We start from the raw sequence: 18,247 nt of genomic DNA on the forward strand, positions 1-18,247 counted from the left end.
CAGGCCTGTCTGTCAGATTTCTGGTTTTAGTCATTTTTATATAATTTTCTTGCTGCCAGGAGACAAATGATGCGAGGCCTGATGCTCGTTGAAGTAGTGACCGTGGTATCGAGGCCCCGCCCACACACGCTCGTGACCAATCCTGAGTAAGTGTCAGCAGTCAATCATTACGTCCTCATAACGCCTACTAAGAATATTTATTATATATTAACTAACGTTTTGATGAAAATAAAAATATGCAGTATTAAAACCAAGTTTTCGTGGATCTGGAGAAATTCACGTCATTTTAATCAGAAAAAACTGCTTCTGTTTTTGTCTGAATCAGGTTTAAACTGCGTTGTGTTCTTCAGTCGATAAGATGTTTGAGTTCAAATGTTTTTCAGTATTAAAGTATTCGTGGAGCGTTGAATGTCGTGTAGCTGCACAAACAGACGACAGACGGAGGAAACCACTCTTCTGTTGCTTGCAAATATCTTTTTATGATTTCATTTAAATTTACAGTTATTTACATGAATCGATTAATATCAAAACATTGTCCTCACGCTCTCTCTTCTGTCTTCCAGTCGTTCGGGATCAGATTGCAGTTTCTGAGATTTTTACTCTGTCGCTCATTCGTCTCCTAACAATGACAACGACTCGCCGTCTAATGATGAGCTGTGTAAAAGTTGACACAACCCCCCCCCCCCCTTCATTGCTGTCCGTCTTTGTTCATGACGTTCTTGAAGAGCGTGAGCAGCGGCCTTTGGCTGCGCTCGTCCCAGCTCTTCATGAAACCGCCGTAGCGTTTAGTCGCTGGCGGGACGCCCCAGCGAAAATGCTTCATCTTGTACGAACCATCTTTTTTCTGATGGACGCCACCCAGGAGCTGCAGATCCTCCTCCTCCTCCTCTTCAATGGCGTCCTGCGCCTCTTCCTCCTCCTGCGCTGCCAACAGAAGCTCTCTGGCCAGCTCCCGCCTCCTCACCTCTCTGGGGAAAACCTCGGCAGACTCTTCCTCCACGCCATTGGAGGTGTAGACTTTGATTGGGCGACGCTTGCGACCGACCGGCTTCCCCCAGCGGAAGTGCTCCATTGAGTAGGAGCGCTTGGCCTGAGGTGAGGAGGAGGAGGGAGGCAGGATGAAAAAGGCGGCGTCTGACAGCGGGGGAGGCTGGAGGTGGGCGTGGCCCGGGATGACGGGGGTCTCGGCGGTGAGGTCAGCGTGACAGAGCTGGATGCACTCCTGCAGGGAAACGGGGCGGTGAGAACACACAGATTCATTCATTAAAAGCTCATTCATAAAAACTGAGAAATTTTTTTTAAATCCTGTGAATTTTTTTCATTTTAATCTTAACCTACTTTAATATTTTTGTATCTTATTTTTATTTGACTCCCAGCGATATACACAATTAATGAAAACAAATTAAAATAATTAGAATAAAAAAAACTTAATTTAACTAATAAAATTTTTATTATAATATGTTGGTTCAAAAATAAATAAACACAATTAATGATATAGAATATGTTTGGATTCTATATTTAGTGTCACGTTACCATCACGCTGCTCTCGGAGGTCACCTCCTGGCAGTTCGGATTCTCCCAGCACTGACTGACAGCTCCTCTGGCCACGCCCACAACCACCACAGCCACTAATAGCCACACAGGACACATTCTCCTGCCGGCCAGTCAGAGACAGAATTACAAACATCCAGAGTTTCATGTCACATAAATGTATCTTATTTTGTTTGCACTATACAACATAATATACACTTTTGATAAATACAATATGTAAGTTGCACCTTGTTTTGATCACTACATGAATCTGTCTCAGATTGTTTCATCACTTGTAGCAGTTGAATATTATATGATTTCATTAATATTATTAGTTGTTATATTGAATTGTGTCATATATTTAATACATATATCCTTTTTCTTCCATAGGCAAAACTCATGCAGATAAATTGAAGCCGTGTGATTGGCTGTCGACCTGTCCGGGTGTCACACCCTCTCTCTTGTCCGATGACAGCTGAGCTTGACTCCGCCCCCCCCTCCCCTTTAACGGATAAGTGGTGTGGATGAGACGGACATTAGCGACATCACTTATCCTTTTAATGTTTGCGGTAAAGCTAATGGAGAAGTGACACGAGCAGAAGATGAGATTTATTTCTAATGGACGAACGACAGGAAACAAAAAAAAAAACATTCCTTAAGTTTTCGCAGGATATTGCAAATAAATACTGAAAATGTTTTTGATTTGCTTTATTTTTCTTTATATTGTATTCAGTATTTATACTTTACATTAAATAAATTATTGAATATGATTATAGACATATCTAATCTAACTATAGAATGTCTGTGAGAAAAGATTCTGTCAAGACTCAATCAAAACTCAATTTATTATTTAATGATTTAGAATTTTTTTGATTAAATATTTATTAAATAATATTTTATAACTCAATTTCATTTAGTTTTGAAAAAGGGAATTTAAATAATATAATCAATGTCCTCACCGCTCTGTCCTGTCACTGCTTCTGCTCCTTCGTCTTCTTCTTCTTCTTTCTCTTGTTGCTGGTGTTTTCTCCTTGTTTCTCTTCTTGTGTGTTGCTCTGAACGTTCGGACGACTTTATATTCTGTCGGCCAAGGACACACACACAAACTCACAAACACACACACACACACACACACACACACACACACACACACACACACACACAGAACAACGTCATCACCAACATGTATTCGTGCTCGTAAACATAAACTGCTGCATGAAAATAGACAGCCAACGAAACATCATCCTCCACACAATTGTTTATGTGATTTTTTTTGCTGTGTAACATTAATTTGATGTGTTGTTGTTTGACTGTTCTGGCAGTTTTTTCAGGTTCAGGCTGAACAACCAGCGATAGTGTCGATGTCGATGTTCATGCTCAGAACTTATGAAACAGAAATGGAGCAAAACACTGAAGAGGACAGGTTTTGCTCTTTAAATGTCAGACGGCAGATTTGTCAGATTAACACCGAGCTGACGTGACCAGCGGCGGGATTCAAACCTGCGGGTCAGGGTGTACGGTTACACCCAGACACAGCTGCTGCAGCTTCGTCCCTTTGTGTAGGCTCCGTGTGACGAACGCCGAAACCTGCTCGGGGTTTATTTCATTTCACGGACACAGGAAGGTGAAGACGCTTCTTTACGCCCACTGTTAAATCCCACGTGAAGCTTCATGTAGAGCTCGAGCTCCACTGAAATACATCAGGGCCTCTCTATGTCCACTGATGAACCACGTCCCCCTGGAGCTTCTCTTTGAGGCTCTGTCTTCCACAGGAACCTCTGGGAAGCTCTTTATTTCACTTGGTTCGTTTTTAAAGCTCTACACCATCAGGATTCAGCTGACTCTTCCTTCATCAGAAGTCTGTTTTTAAAGCTTCACACTCGTCATTATCCTCTTTGTAGAGTTCTGTTCACCCGGAGCCTCTTTACGGGATCGGGATCCACAATGAGTCTCTTAAAGACTACATCCACTGGAGTGTTTTATGAAGCTCTGTGTCGACCAGGAAGGTGTTCTGTCGGAGTAACATCCAATAATACGCCGTCATTAACTCTTCATTCATAATTCATCTACATAACTTTCCGGTGTGAAACATGTTTCTGGAACATGTTGGTTTGCAGCAGAAGAACAGCAACTGGAGTCGAGAACACGAACATGTTAAATCCCATCTTGTGTTTGTCGAGATTATAAAAAGTGTTTTTCTGAAGCTTCACTGTTTCATGTCAGTCGATTGGTCTGAAGGGCTTTTTCTTTGTTTTTCTAATGGAGCAGATTGAGGAGGATCTGGAGGCAGACAGGTACATATAAACCCATTAGAGCACAGGGGAGGCCTTGGACGTCCATTCAATCCATTACACGGCAAACACACACACACACACACACACACACTCAGTGCTATGTTTAGGAAAAACGAGGTAATGGCCTGATAAAGCAAAAGTCAGACGAGCTGAACTCAAAGTAAAGACATTTTAACGATAAGTGGAAGCACTTAATTCACATGAACACAGGTCATGACCTCCAGTCACTCGTCATCATGTTCTGTGTCTGTTCACATGCAGAAGGTTATGAAGAATAATCAAACTGCTAAATCCGTGGAGATGCACAGATTATTCAAACATCGCATCCCTTGACACTCGTCTTATTTGACATATTTGAAGATATTCAATTGATCAGCAGCTTGTGGTACCTGATTGACCTGATAAAGTACAGAAGATTTTATAGTAAAGTAAATTAAAACAGTAAATCCAAAATGAAAATGAGAGTATATTAAACAAATAAGTCCAAAGAGCAACAATTGGGTAAGGATAGATGATAAATGATAGCTGTATAAAAATGTTTTTTCTTTCTTTCTTTTTTCTGTTTTTTTTATCTGTATGGATACTTGTTGTTTTGTTGATCCTTTTTCATGATCTTGTTTTTTTTATTTATTTACATATTTTTCATGACTTTCTTGCTCAGTACCTAACACGGTGCTCAATGAAAAGGAAGCGGATCAATCACCAGATATTCATTTGAGAAGGAAAAAAACAACATAGAAGAATTGTGTGTGTGTGTGTGTGTGTGTGTGTGTGTGTGTGTGTGTGTGTGTGTGTGTGTGTGTGTGTGTTCAGCAGACGACACAAGATGGCGCCAGTGAGTCGACTTCTTCAACAACGACTGAACAAACACTGACATGATAAATTCAATATTCAGGTGGTGAGCTTCCCAGTTCGATGCTGCTTAACAGAGGGGAAGCCCTTGTATATTGTATATGGTATTTTATTTGAATAGAAGATATGATACTGTTCCTGCATGGTGCCGTAGGAAGACAAACGTTCTTATCTTCCTCTGTTCCAGGACAAAGAGGAGACATGACTGCAGAAAGGCAGCAGAGTGCGTCGAGACAAACCATCAGCCAGTTCCCAGTGAACTGGATCTGGGGGAAACGGAGGTGTCTCAGGCTGAGAAAAACTGGATGTCAAGTAGACACCTTCGAGTTCTCTTTATGCATAAAGTTAAGTCAAATATTTGTAGTTCATACTTTACCTTGAGCACGGTACTCCCTGGAGGCGGCACAGTGAGAACTGAGACTCCATGGCTCACACCTCCCGTCCGCCAGCAGCGCGCAGACCAACAGTCCTTACCTTCTAAATATGAATCAATTGTTCAGACAAGACTAGTTGAAGTCTGAGGTGCTCGGAGCAGCTAATCCCGAGCTGTGATGTCACACTGAAGGGCACGTTCGTCCCTCTGGAAAAGAAGTAATCGACCTTGACCCCAGGGGACTACAGACCGCGTGAGACGGCTTCACAATCCTGAGACTCTGAATCCAGCTGTGCTCCCGAGACTAATTATGACCTTTTCTTTCATTACAATTATCAAAATGAGGCGAGAACCTAATCATATTACAACCAGATATCGTGTGTGTGTGTGTGTGTGTTCCATGACTAACTGAAAAGCTCGGTCTAACGCTCCTGTGCCGTGCGTGTGGATTAACTGTATGAACAAGCGAGGCCACTGGTGTGCGACTTGTTGTCACTGTGGCAGCACCAGTGATCATGACAATCAACTTAATGATGATGAGTTATGAGAATACAGTCTGTTGGTGTGGTGCAGCTATGAGGCCATCACGCGTATTGATTGATTTTCTCTGCTCCTGTTTTGTAAGATTGTAAAACCGGCACAGATTTCCATACGTTCCCTTTTCTCATTCCTCCGCTGACCTTCGGGGTTCTCTTAGCATTTCTAAAGGTGCGTTCACCCACAACGTGGAGCGAATCTTGATTATATCTGTTTGAAATCAACTTGTGGACCAAACTCATGTTAGCTCTAAACTAGCAGGGATGTGCACATATTTTATATTTAATCTGTGTTCACCGTGTGCACAAGTGCGAGCGCTAAAATTCTCTTCACACACACGACGTCTTTGGCTTTGGTTTTGTGTGTGCGAGAAGAAATGGTTATTTTTTGCCATCTCACGCAATTTAGAGGTGGAACGCAATGTTATATGTTCTGTGCTGCCACAAAATGTATCTAGGCTTAGATTTATACTGTATATCTCTGTATGTTTCCCTTCATTTTTCAATAGATTATCATGTTAAACCATCAAATAAAGGATATACATTGTACCTGTGGATTTGACAAGCTGCAAACGCTGCACGACTACAAGGCAGACGAATGCAATTCATTGCAGTTTAGAACTTGGGATAAATACATTTGAAGACTTGGACGAGATGTCAAGCCCCAGTGTGATGAGGTCATTCTCTGGCGGCATCTGGTGGTGAAGTTGCAAACTGCAGCCAACTGAGCACAACTTTCATAAATGAGGGTTGTGTGAGTATGTATCCCATCTTCACCACTCAGGTGAAGAAATGGTGAATCCAACAACTCGTTACAGACTAAGGATAAAGTAGAGTCAGTGTCACAACTAATATTCATCTTTATCTTCATTTGTTTTGCAGTTTTTTGACTCTTCCTCCTGATCATCAAATCAACCTTTAACGGGACAAATCGGGGGAATCCGCCTTTAATTAATTAGCAGCTGGTGGTACCTGATTACAGTGGCAGCACCTGGGCCGACTCGGGCAGCCAATCAGCGTCCGCCCTGCGCACTGATATAGTTTGGGCAGCTCGCGGCGCGAGCGCATAGGAAACGAACCGAGACACGAGAAGACACGAGTCGAGACGAGTCCAGACGAGTAGACACGAAGATACGAGAAGACACGAGTCGTCACGAGTCCGGTTCACGGTTCAACACGTTGAACGTTGTGAACCTCGTTACTGCACAAGTTGTCAAGTTACAACGAACTGTGGAGACGATTTGTGTCGAGTGAGTGAAACGACCGGACGAGACCTCACCTGCGGCGTCCAGGTACTTTACTGTGTGTGTGTGTGTGTGTGTGGACGCCATTAACAACCCTTTGTGAACCACGTGGGTCCTGAAGAAGAGGAGACTCGAACCTTCACTGTGAAGACTGAAGGAGAAGTGACTTGAATCATGCGTTATTTCAAAGAAGCTGTTTCCTCCTCTGTTCTCAACCAGTTAAATCATAAATCAATAAAACAATAAACGCCACCGAACAACTGAACTTAATTCCTGTGGTAATATTACAAATTATTTAAAAGTAGCAATTTGTATATTATTATGAACAAGTCAGATGTTTTTCCTCACATTTTTCAGACCATAACTCTGTTTAGTGTTCAAAGAAATGAAGATCATACGACAAACAATAGTGGAAAATTAAATGAAGTTAATTTACAGATATAATATATATTTTTTATATGTGAGGGCCGCAGAGGCAACTGTCCACTGCAGGAGACATCTAATTATTAATGCTGCTAATTTTTAAGATTTCAGTCGGTTCTTTGACGGTTTCTCTGTCCTTTGTCCATTTGTCCGTCGGTCGGACAGCAGCCTCTCTCTGCTCTTATATATATATATATATATATATATATATATATATATTAAAATGAAAATCCTAACAGAATCATGGTCTTAAATATGAGAACATGTGGCGTGTTAGTCAGCAGGATTATAAACAGATGACATGTAGTGTCCACCAGAGGGCACTGAAGCTCTCAGGTCTTTTTTAAGCACATGGACACAGGAACTCTTTAACACCACAGGTGGAAACATGTAACCTACTGGAGGCCATTTTGATTTGTTACTTCTCGACCTGTGCATCTCAATAACTCGTCCTTCTCGCTTCCATCGAGGTGAATGTTGAACTGTGTGGAAGAAGATGATCAGACAGACACGGACTCAGTGATGTGGACCTGCCTGGCCCTTCTCCTGGGCCCTTCACCTGGGCCCTTCACCTGGGCCCTTCACCTGGGTTCATATCAAGGTAACGAATTTAATCATAAACACATAGTTTGTATGGATATGGCATAGAGGGTCACTACATCCCCTCCCAGTTTTATTAAATCATAATGCAGACTTATGATGTTAAAGATTTGTCTTTGTGTGTCAGCAGGATGAATCGCTCCTGAACGTTGAGGAAGAGAGGATCTGGACAAAGGGGCGGAGCCAGGGATGTTTTATTTCTTTCTTTAACATTTTTTAACATGATGTTTCAGAGAATAATTCATGGATTTTGATGAATGAGACCAAACAATGAAACATAGTTTGTAAAGATATGAATGATGATTACCACCGTTAATATCCTGACATCCAGTGTGTTGTATGGAAAGTAGCTTCTTAGGAAAATATCATTCTTTACATAAAAACAATAACAGAGCATTTCTGTTCATTGTACAGTTAATTCTTCTGTCAGTCAGTGTGATGGTTGGTCTGTAGGTGAGTGGGTCTGTTGCTCTGTTGGTCTGTTGGTCGGTCCGTTGATCCGTTGATCCGTTGATCCGTTGATCGGTTTGTCGATCCGTCGATCCGTTGATCCGTCGATCCGGTCCGTTGGTCCGTTGGTTGGTCTGTTGGTCCGTTGGTTGGTCTGTTGGTCCGTTGGTTGGTCCGTCAAACATAGTTTGTAAAGATATGAATGATGATTACCACCGTTAATATCCTGACATCCAGTGTGTTCTATGGAAAGTAGCTTCTTAGGAAAATATCATTCTTTACATAAAAACAATAACAGAGCATTTCTGTTCATTGTACAGTTAATTCTTCTGTCAGTCAGTGTGATGGTTGGTCTGTAGGTGAGTGGGTCTGTTGCTCTGTTGGTCGGTCCGTTGATCCGTTGATCGGTTGGTCGATCCGTCGATCCGTTGATCCGTCGATCCGGTCCGTTGGTCCGTTGGTTGGTCTGTTGGTCCGTTGGTTGGTCTGTTGGTCCGTTGGTTGGTCCGTCAAACATAGTTTGTAAAGATATGAATGATGATTACCACCGTTAATATCCTGACATGCAGTGTGTTCTATGGAAAGTAGCTTCTTAGGAAAATATCATTCTTTACATAAAAACAATAACAGAGCATTTCTGTTAATTGTACAGTTAATTCTTCTGTCAGTCGGTGTGATGGTTGGTCTGTAGGTGAGTGGGTCTGTTGATCCGTTGGTCTGTTGGTCGGTCCGTCGATCCGGTCTCTTGGTCCGTTTGTTGGTCTGTTGGTCCGTCGGTCCGTTGGTCCGTTGGTCCGTTGATCCGGTCTGTCTGTTGAGCCGTCAGTCGGTCTGTTGGTCCGTCTGTTGGTCCGTCTGTCGGTCCGTCAAACATAGTTTGTATTGATATGAATGATGATTACCACCGTTAATATCCTGACATCCAGTGTGTTGTATGGAAAGTAGCTTCTTAGAAAAATATCATTCTTTACATAAAAACAATAACAGAGCATTTCTGTTCATTGTACAGTTAATTCTTCTGTCAGTCGGTGTGATGGTTGGTCTGTAGGTGAGTGGGTCTGTTGGTCTGTTGGTCGGTCCGTCGATCCGGTCTGTTGGTTGGTCTGTTGGTCCGTCGGTCTGTTGGTCCGTCGATCCGGTCCGTCTGTTGAGCCGTCGGTCGGTCTGTTTGTCCGTCTGTTGGTCCGTCTGTCGGTCCGTCAAACATAGTTTGTAAAGATATGAATGATGATTACCACCGTTAATATCCTGACATCCAGTGTGTTGTATGGAAAGTAGCTTCTTAGAAAAATATCATTCTTTACATAAAAACAATAACAGAGCATTTCTGTTCATTGTACAGTTAATTCTTCTGTCAGTTGGTGTGATGGTTGGTCTGTAGGTGAGTGGGTCTGTTGCTCCGTTGGTCTGTCGATCCGGTCCGTTGGTCTGTTGGTCTATTTGTTGGTCCATCCGTCTGTTGGTCCGTCTGTTGGTCCGTCTGTTGGTCCGGTCTGTTGGTCGGTCCGTTTGTCTGTTGGCCGGTCAGTTGATCCGTCGGTTGTTTGGTCTGTTGGTCGGTCCGTTGATCCGTTGGTTGTTTTGTCGTTCTTGTTGGAGTTCCTGTAGTTTCTGGACTGGAGGTTTCTCCTCCTCCACCATCACACTGACACAGATCAACTGGACAAAGTGAGTTAGATCAAACCAGAAAAAATCTTCTAAGAATTGAATCGTAGAACATAAATTAAATGTGTTCTATGATCCACATTCTGGTTGAGCTTCTCTTTAACACGACATGTGGATACAGTTACTGTAACAATGGATGTGATATTAACTGTTAATAAACATTCATATCATACAAGCTATTTTTCATGATTTAATCTTTTTACTATAAGTAGCAATTTTTTAATAATATTATATCATATATTAAAATATTATTTTTAAGATCATAATTCTGTCTGTAGTATGATTTTCATGTAATTTCCACTGTCAGTCGTTCTAGTAGTCTGTCTTTTGGTCATAGGAACAAATTAAATGTAAATCGTAACAGACAGAATCTTGGTCTTGGCAATGAGGGGGGAAATCATCAGATGTAGAAGAATAGATTTTATGTTGTTTCTGTACTTGTGTATTTCCTCAATAACTCTTCTCTCTTCCCTTGCCGGTCTCCTCTCCACCCCCAAAACCAAACTGTGTCTTTGTAGACGGATCTTTCTCCAGGGCTGCTCCCAGGCTGTGGAACCCCCTCCCCAAGAGATCCGTGATTCTGACTCCCTCACCACCTCAGTCACGCCTAAAAACCACCTCTTCTCCTCCACATATCCCTCTGCCCCTCCCTCTGCCCCTCCCTCTGCCCTGCGTCCCCCCCTCTGCCCTGCGTCCCCCCCTCTGCCCCTCCCTCTGCCCTGCGTCCCCCCCCTCTGCCCTGCGTCCCCCCCTCTGCCCCTCCCTCTGCCCTGCGTCCCCCCCTCTGCCCTGCGTCCCCCCCCTCTGCCCCTCCCTCTGCCCTGCGTCCCCCCCTCTGCCCTGCGTCCCCCCCTCTGCCCTCCCTGCCCCCCGCCCCATTACCCTTTTTTTTCCCCAGTTTGTTTTCTTGATTTGTTTTGAACCAGCGCTTTGGGTTCATGAAAAGCGCTTTAAAAATTAAATATATTATTATATATTATTATTCCCTTGAGGTAAATTAATGAAAAGTGCTTTATATATTATTGTCAATTGTTTGTACGAGATGTTTGTCCTATTGAGACATTACACAGGTTTTCAAATGATGCTTTAAAGTGACAAGTGTAATGTAATTTGATTAATCACATTAAATCAATTTTGTTATTGTGTCATTCTATTAATTTCCGCCCTCCAGCAAGTGTTTCATCCAGGGGTCTGACCTCACTTGACCCTGGGTAACTACATCAGAAGAGATTGTTTTTCATGTGAAGGTTTGAATGTGGAGCTCCACTGTGAACGGGTTCTGACCTGAAACATCACGGATCAAAACAGGAAGTAAAAAGTTTTCATATTCTTCAATAATAAGTTTGTGAACTTCAGTTCACTTGTGGCCGTACAGGGCCCACAGAGTCGCCGTCGTGGAACCAACCAGCATGTCACAGAAGATCCACAGGTTGTGTGGAGCAGGACGAGCAGTCAGTCTGGTTTCCTCCAGAAGGAACCTGAGGACACGGGAAGTCGCATTTAGTTTCCACATGAGAAACAAGAGTTTATAACTAATGTCACACATTAAAGAGCTTTGTTCTGTGCTGCACAATTGTGAATGTTTCAATTGGAAATGTTATAAACCACTGATGGGTCCTTGCTCATCAGTGGTGGAAATTTACCAATGTAACTGTGCTGTGACGTGTGGAGTGAATTGTGTCTTTGGGGTGGAACGTCACAGTGATTTGTTTTGTGTTTTTGGGGTGGAACGTCACACTGATTTGTCACACACTGATTTGTTTTGTGTTTTTGGGGTGGAACGTCACACACTGATTTGTCACAGTGATTTGTTTTGTGTTTTTGGGGTGGAACGTCACAGTGATTTGTCACACAGTGATTTGTTTTGTGTTTTTGGGGTGGAACGTCACACACTGATTTGTCACAGTGATTTGTTTTGTGTTTTTGGGGTGGAACGTCACAGTGATTTGTCACACAGTGATTTGTTTTGTGTTTTTGGGGTGGAACGTCACACACTGATTTGTCACACACTGATTTGTTTTGTGTTTTTGGGGTGGAACGTCACACACTGATTTGTCACAGTGATTTGTTTTGTGTTTTTGGGGTGGAACGTCACACACTGATTTGTCACACACTGATTTGTTTTGTGTTTTTGGGGTGGAACGTCACACAGTGATTTGTTTTGTGTTTTTGGGGTGGAACGTCACAGTGATTTGTCACACAGTGATTTGTTTTGTGTTTTTGGGGTGGAACGTCACAGTGATTTGTCACAAAGTGATTTGTGTTTTTGGGGTGGAACGTCACACTGATTTGTCACAAAGTGATTTGTCACAAAGTGATTTGTGTTTTTGGGGTGGAACGTCACACAGTGATTTGTCACAAAGTGATTTGTCACAAAGTGATTTGTGTTTTTGGGGTGGAACGTCACAGTGATTTGTTTTGTGTTTTTGGGGTGGAACGTCACAGTGATTTGTTTTGTGTTTTTGGGGTGGAACGTCACACTGATTTGTCACACACTGATTTGTTTTGTGTTTTTGGGGTGGAACGTCACACACTGATTTGTCACAGTGATTTGTTTTGTGTTTTTGGGGTGGAACGTCACAGTGATTTGTCACACAGTGATTTGTTTTGTGTTTTTGGGGTGGAACGTCACACACTGATTTGTCACAGTGATTTGTTTTGTGTTTTTGGGGTGGAACGTCACAGTGATTTGTCACACAGTGATTTGTTTTGTGTTTTTGGGGTGGAACGTCACACACTGATTTGTCACACACTGATTTGTTTTGTGTTTTTGGGGTGGAACGTCACACACTGATTTGTCACAGTGATTTGTTTTGTGTTTTTGGGGTGGAACGTCACACACTGATTTGTCACACACTGATTTGTTTTGTGTTTTTGGGGTGGAACGTCACAGTGATTTGTCACAGTGATTTGTTTTGTGTTTTTGGGGTGGAACGTCACACACTGATTTGTTTTGTGTTTTTGGGGTGGAACGTCACACACTGATTTGTTTTGTGTTTTTGGGGTGGAACGTCACACAGTGATTTGTTTTGTGTTTTTGGGGTGGAACGTCACAGTGATTTGTCACACAGTGATTTGTTTTGTGTTTTTGGGGTGGAACGTCACAGTGATTTGTCACAAAGTGATTTGTGTTTTTGGGGTGGAACGTCACACTGATTTGTCACAAAGTGATTTGTCACAAAGTGATTTGTGTTTTTGGGGTGGAACGTCACACAGTGATTTGTCACAAAGTGATTTGTCACAAAGTGATTTGTGTTTTTGGGGTGGAACGTCACAGTGATTTGTTTTGTGTTTTTGGGGTGGAACGTCACAGTGATTTGTTTTGTGTTTTTGGGGTGGAACGTCACACTGATTTGTCACACACTGATTTGTTTTGTGTTTTTGGGGTGGAACGTCACACACTGATTTGTCACAGTGATTTGTTTTGTGTTTTTGGGGTGGAACGTCACAGTGATTTGTCACACAGTGATTTGTTTTGTGTTTTTGGGGTGGAACGTCACAGTGATTTGTCACAGTGATTTGTTTTGTGTTTTTGGGGTGGAACGTCACACACTGATTTGTTTTGTGTTTTTGGGGTGGAACGTCACACACTGATTTGTTTTGTGTTTTTGGGGTGGAACGTCACACACTGATTTGTTTTGTGTTTTTGGGGTGGAACGTCACACAGTGATTTGTCACAGTGATTTGTCACAGTGATTTGTTTTGTGTTTTTGGGGTGGAACGTCACAGTGATTTGTCACAGTGATTTGTTTTGTGTTTTTGGGGTGGAACGTCACAGTGATTTGTCACAGTGATTTGTTTTGTGTTTTTGGGGTGGAACGTCACACAGTGATTTGTCACAGTGATTTGTTTTGTGTTTTTGGGGTGGAACGTCACACACTGATTTGTTTTGTGTTTTTGGGGTGGAACGTCACAGTGATTTGTCACACAGTGATTTGTTTTGTGTTTTTGGGGTGGAACGTCACAGTGATTTGTCACAAAGTGATTTGTGTTTTTGGGGTGGAACGTCACAGTGATTTGTCACACAGTGATTTGTTTTGTGTTTTTGGGGTGGAACGTCACACTGATTTGTCACAAAGTGATTTGTCACAAAGTGATTTGTGTTTTTGGGGTGGAACGTCACACAGTGATTTGTCACAAAGTGATTTGTCACAAAGTGATTTGTGTTTTTGGGGTGGAACGTCACAGTGATTTGTTTTGTGTTTTTGGGGTGGAACGTCACAGTGATTTGTTTTGTGTTTTTGGGGTGGAACGTCACACTGATTTGTCACACAGTGATTTGTTTTGTGTTTTTGGGGTGGAACGTCACACACTGATTTGTCACAGTGATTTGTTTTGTGTTTTTGGGGTGGAACGTCACAGTGATTTGTCACACAGTGATTTGTTTTGTGTTTTTGGGGTGGAACGTCACACACTGATTTGTCACACACTGATTTGTTTTGTGTTTTTGGGGTGGAACGTCACACACTGATTTGTCACAGTGATTTGTTTTGTGTTTTTGGGGTGGAACGTCACACACTGATTTGTCACACACTGATTTGTTTTGTGTTTTTGGGGTGGAACGTCACAGTGATTTGTCACACAGTGATTTGTCACACAGTGATTTGTCACAGTGATTTGTTTTGTGTTTTTGGGGTGGAACGTCACAGTGATTTGTCACACAGTGATTTGTTTTGTGTTTTTGGGGTGGAACGACACAGTGATTTGTCACAGTGATTTGTTTTGTGTTTTTGGGGTGGAACGTCACAGTGATTTGTCACAGTGATTTGTTTTGTGTTTTTGGGGTGGAACGTCACACAGTGATTTGTTTTGTGTTTTTGGGGTGGAACGTCACACACTGATTTGTTTTGTGTTTTTGGGGTGGAACGTCACAGTGATTTGTCACACAGTGATTTGTTTTGTGTTTTTGGGGTGGAACGTCACACACTGATTTGTCACAGTGATTTGTTTTGTGTTTTTGGGGTGGAACGTCACAGTGATTTGTCACACAGTGATTTGTTTTGTGTTTTTGGGGTGGAACGTCACAGTGATTTGTCACAGTGATTTGTTTTGTGTTTTTGGGGTGGAACGTCACACACTGATTTGTTTTGTGTTTTTGGGGTGGAACGTCACACACTGATTTGTTTTGTGTTTTTGGGGTGGAACGTCACACACTGATTTGTTTTGTGTTTTTGGGGTGGAACGTCACAGTGATTTGTTTTGTGTTTTTGGGGTGGAACGTCACACAGTGATTTGTCACAGTGATTTGTCACAGTGATTTGTTTTGTGTTTTTGGGGTGGAACGTCACAGTGATTTGTCACAGTGATTTGTTTTGTGTTTTTGGGGTGGAACGTCACAGTGATTTGTCACAGTGATTTGTTTTGTGTTTTTGGGGTGGAACGTCACACAGTGATTTGTCACAGTGATTTGTTTTGTGTTTTTGGGGTGGAACGTCACACACTGATTTGTTTTGTGTTTTTGGGGTGGAACGTCACAGTGATTTGTCACACAGTGATTTGTTTTGTGTTTTTGGGGTGGAACGTCACACTGATTTGTCACAAAGTGATTTGTCACAAAGTGATTTGTGTTTTTGGGGTGGAACGTCACACAGTGATTTGTCACAAAGTGATTTGTCACAAAGTGATTTGTGTTTTTGGGGTGGAACGTCACAGTGATTTGTTTTGTGTTTTTGGGGTGGAACGTCACAGTGATTTGTTTTGTGTTTTTGGGGTGGAACGTCACACTGATTTGTCACACAGTGATTTGTTTTGTGTTTTTGGGGTGGAACGTCACACACTGATTTGTCACAGTGATTTGTTTTGTGTTTTTGGGGTGGAACGTCACAGTGATTTGTCACACAGTGATTTGTTTTGTGTTTTTGGGGTGGAACGTCACACACTGATTTGTCACACACTGATTTGTTTTGTGTTTTTGGGGTGGAACGTCACACACTGATTTGTCACAGTGATTTGTTTTGTGTTTTTGGGGTGGAACGTCACACACTGATTTGTCACACACTGATTTGTTTTGTGTTTTTGGGGTGGAACGTCACAGTGATTTGTCACACAGTGATTTGTCACACAGTGATTTGTCACAGTGATTTGTTTTGTGTTTTTGGGGTGGAACGTCACAGTGATTTGTCACACAGTGATTTGTTTTGTGTTTTTGGGGTGGAACGACACAGTGATTTGTCACAGTGATTTGTTTTGTGTTTTTGGGGTGGAACGTCACAGTGATTTGTCACAGTGATTTGTTTTGTGTTTTTGGGGTGGAACGTCACACAGTGATTTGTTTTGTGTTTTTGGGGTGGAACGTCACACACTGATTTGTTTTGTGTTTTTGGGGTGGAACGTCACAGTGATTTGTCACACAGTGATTTGTTTTGTGTTTTTGGGGTGGAACGTCACACACTGATTTGTCACAGTGATTTGTTTTGTGTTTTTGGGGTGGAACGTCACAGTGATTTGTCACACAGTGATTTGTTTTGTGTTTTTGGGGTGGAACGTCACAGTGATTTGTCACAGTGATTTGTTTTGTGTTTTTGGGGTGGAACGTCACACACTGATTTGTTTTGTGTTTTTGGGGTGGAACGTCACACACTGATTTGTTTTGTGTTTTTGGGGTGGAACGTCACACACTGATTTGTTTTGTGTTTTTGGGGTGGAACGTCACAGTGATTTGTTTTGTGTTTTTGGGGTGGAACGTCACACAGTGATTTGTCACAGTGATTTGTCACAGTGATTTGTTTTGTGTTTTTGGGGTGGAACGTCACAGTGATTTGTCACAGTGATTTGTTTTGTGTTTTTGGGGTGGAACGTCACAGTGATTTGTCACAGTGATTTGTTTTGTGTTTTTGGGGTGGAACGTCACACAGTGATTTGTCACAGTGATTTGTTTTGTGTTTTTGGGGTGGAACGTCACACACTGATTTGTTTTGTGTTTTTGGGGTGGAACGTCACAGTGATTTGTCACACAGTGATTTGTTTTGTGTTTTTGGGGTGGAACGTCACAGTGATTTGTCACAAAGTGATTTGTGTTTTTGGGGTGGAACGTCACAGTGATTTGTCACACAGTGATTTGTTTTGTGTTTTTGGGGTGGAACGTCACACTGATTTGTCACAAAGTGATTTGTCACAAAGTGATTTGTGTTTTTGGGGTGGAACGTCACACAGTGATTTGTCACAAAGTGATTTGTCACAAAGTGATTTGTGTTTTTGGGGTGGAACGTCACAGTGATTTGTTTTGTGTTTTTGGGGTGGAACGTCACAGTGATTTGTTTTGTGTTTTTGGGGTGGAACGTCACACTGATTTGTCACACAGTGATTTGTTTTGTGTTTTTGGGGTGGAACGTCACACACTGATTTGTCACAGTGATTTGTTTTGTGTTTTTGGGGTGGAACGTCACAGTGATTTGTCACACAGTGATTTGTTTTGTGTTTTTGGGGTGGAACGTCACACACTGATTTGTCACACACTGATTTGTTTTGTGTTTTTGGGGTGGAACGTCACACACTGATTTGTCACAGTGATTTGTTTTGTGTTTTTGGGGTGGAACGTCACACACTGATTTGTCACACACTGATTTGTTTTGTGTTTTTGGGGTGGAACGTCACAGTGATTTGTCACACAGTGATTTGTCACACAGTGATTTGTCACAGTGATTTGTTTTGTGTTTTTGGGGTGGAACGTCACAGTGATTTGTCACACAGTGATTTGTTTTGTGTTTTTGGGGTGGAACGACACAGTGATTTGTCACAGTGATTTGTTTTGTGTTTTTGGGGTGGAACGTCACAGTGATTTGTCACAGTGATTTGTTTTGTGTTTTTGGGGTGGAACGTCACACAGTGATTTGTTTTGTGTTTTTGGGGTGGAACGTCACACACTGATTTGTTTTGTGTTTTTGGGGTGGAACGTCACAGTGATTTGTCACACAGTGATTTGTTTTGTGTTTTTGGGGTGGAACGTCACACACTGATTTGTTTTGTGTTTTTGGGGTGGAACGTCACACAGTGATTTGTTTTGTGTTTTTGGGGTGGAACGTCACAGTGATTTGTCACACAGTGATTTGTTTTGTGTTTTTGGGGTGGAACGTCACACACTGATTTGTTTTGTGTTTTTGGGGTGGAACGTCACAGTGATTTGTCACAGTGATTTGTTTTGTGTTTTTGGGGTGGAACGTCACAGTGATTTGTCACAAAGTGATTTGTGTTTTTGGGGTGGAACGTCACACAGTGATTTGTCACAAAGTGATTTGTGTTTTTGGGGTGGAACGTCACACTGATTTGTCACAAAGTGATTTG

At 42.1% G+C, this 18,247-nt stretch overlaps 1 protein-coding gene and 2 long non-coding RNA genes across 4 annotated transcripts; 2 read left to right on the forward strand and 1 right to left on the reverse strand.

Moving 5' to 3' along the window:
* Window positions 1–454: 454 nt before the first annotated feature.
* pomca (proopiomelanocortin a) lies at window positions 455–2,588 on the reverse strand. Its single transcript, XM_035632079.2, has 3 exons — window positions 2,490–2,588; window positions 1,534–1,654; window positions 455–1,222 (listed from the first exon to the last, which is right to left on the reverse strand). The coding sequence occupies exons 2-3, from the start codon at window positions 1,648–1,650 to the stop codon at window positions 689–691; spliced, it is 651 nt and encodes a 216-aa protein (XP_035487972.1). The 5' UTR covers window positions 1,651–1,654; window positions 2,490–2,588; the 3' UTR covers window positions 455–688.
* LOC118309726 lies at window positions 1,085–4,962 on the forward strand. Its single transcript, XR_004793575.2, has 4 exons — window positions 1,085–1,240; window positions 1,921–3,824; window positions 4,638–4,722; window positions 4,864–4,962. It is a non-coding gene; the product is annotated as an uncharacterized LOC118309726 (long non-coding RNA).
* Window positions 4,963–5,026: 64 nt separating this feature from the next.
* Window positions 5,027–8,121, forward strand: LOC118309781. Of its 2 annotated transcripts, none has more exons than XR_007031003.1 (3): window positions 5,027–6,877; window positions 7,723–7,853; window positions 7,983–8,121. It is a non-coding gene; the product is annotated as an uncharacterized LOC118309781 (long non-coding RNA). The 2 variants fall into 2 exon arrangements; XR_007031002.1 differs by having other exon boundaries at window positions 7,980–8,116.
* Window positions 8,122–18,247: the final 10,126 nt, after the last annotated feature.

Source organism: Scophthalmus maximus, chromosome 1 (genome assembly GCF_022379125.1).
Source record: "Scophthalmus maximus strain ysfricsl-2021 chromosome 1, ASM2237912v1, whole genome shotgun sequence".
In the NCBI taxonomy this organism is placed as follows: domain Eukaryota; kingdom Metazoa; phylum Chordata; class Actinopteri; order Pleuronectiformes; family Scophthalmidae; genus Scophthalmus; species Scophthalmus maximus.

Excerpts from the sequence above, each read along its gene's own strand:
- pomca (XM_035632079.2), bottom strand. The coding sequence starts at position 1,650 with ATGTGTCCTGTGTGGCTATTAGTGGCTGTGGTGGTTGTGGGCGTGGCC. Across the intron at positions 1,223-1,533 it reads CCTCCGAGAGCAGCGTGATG|GAGTGCATCCAGCTCTGTCA; the intron begins GTAACGTGACAC and ends GTTTCCCTGCAG.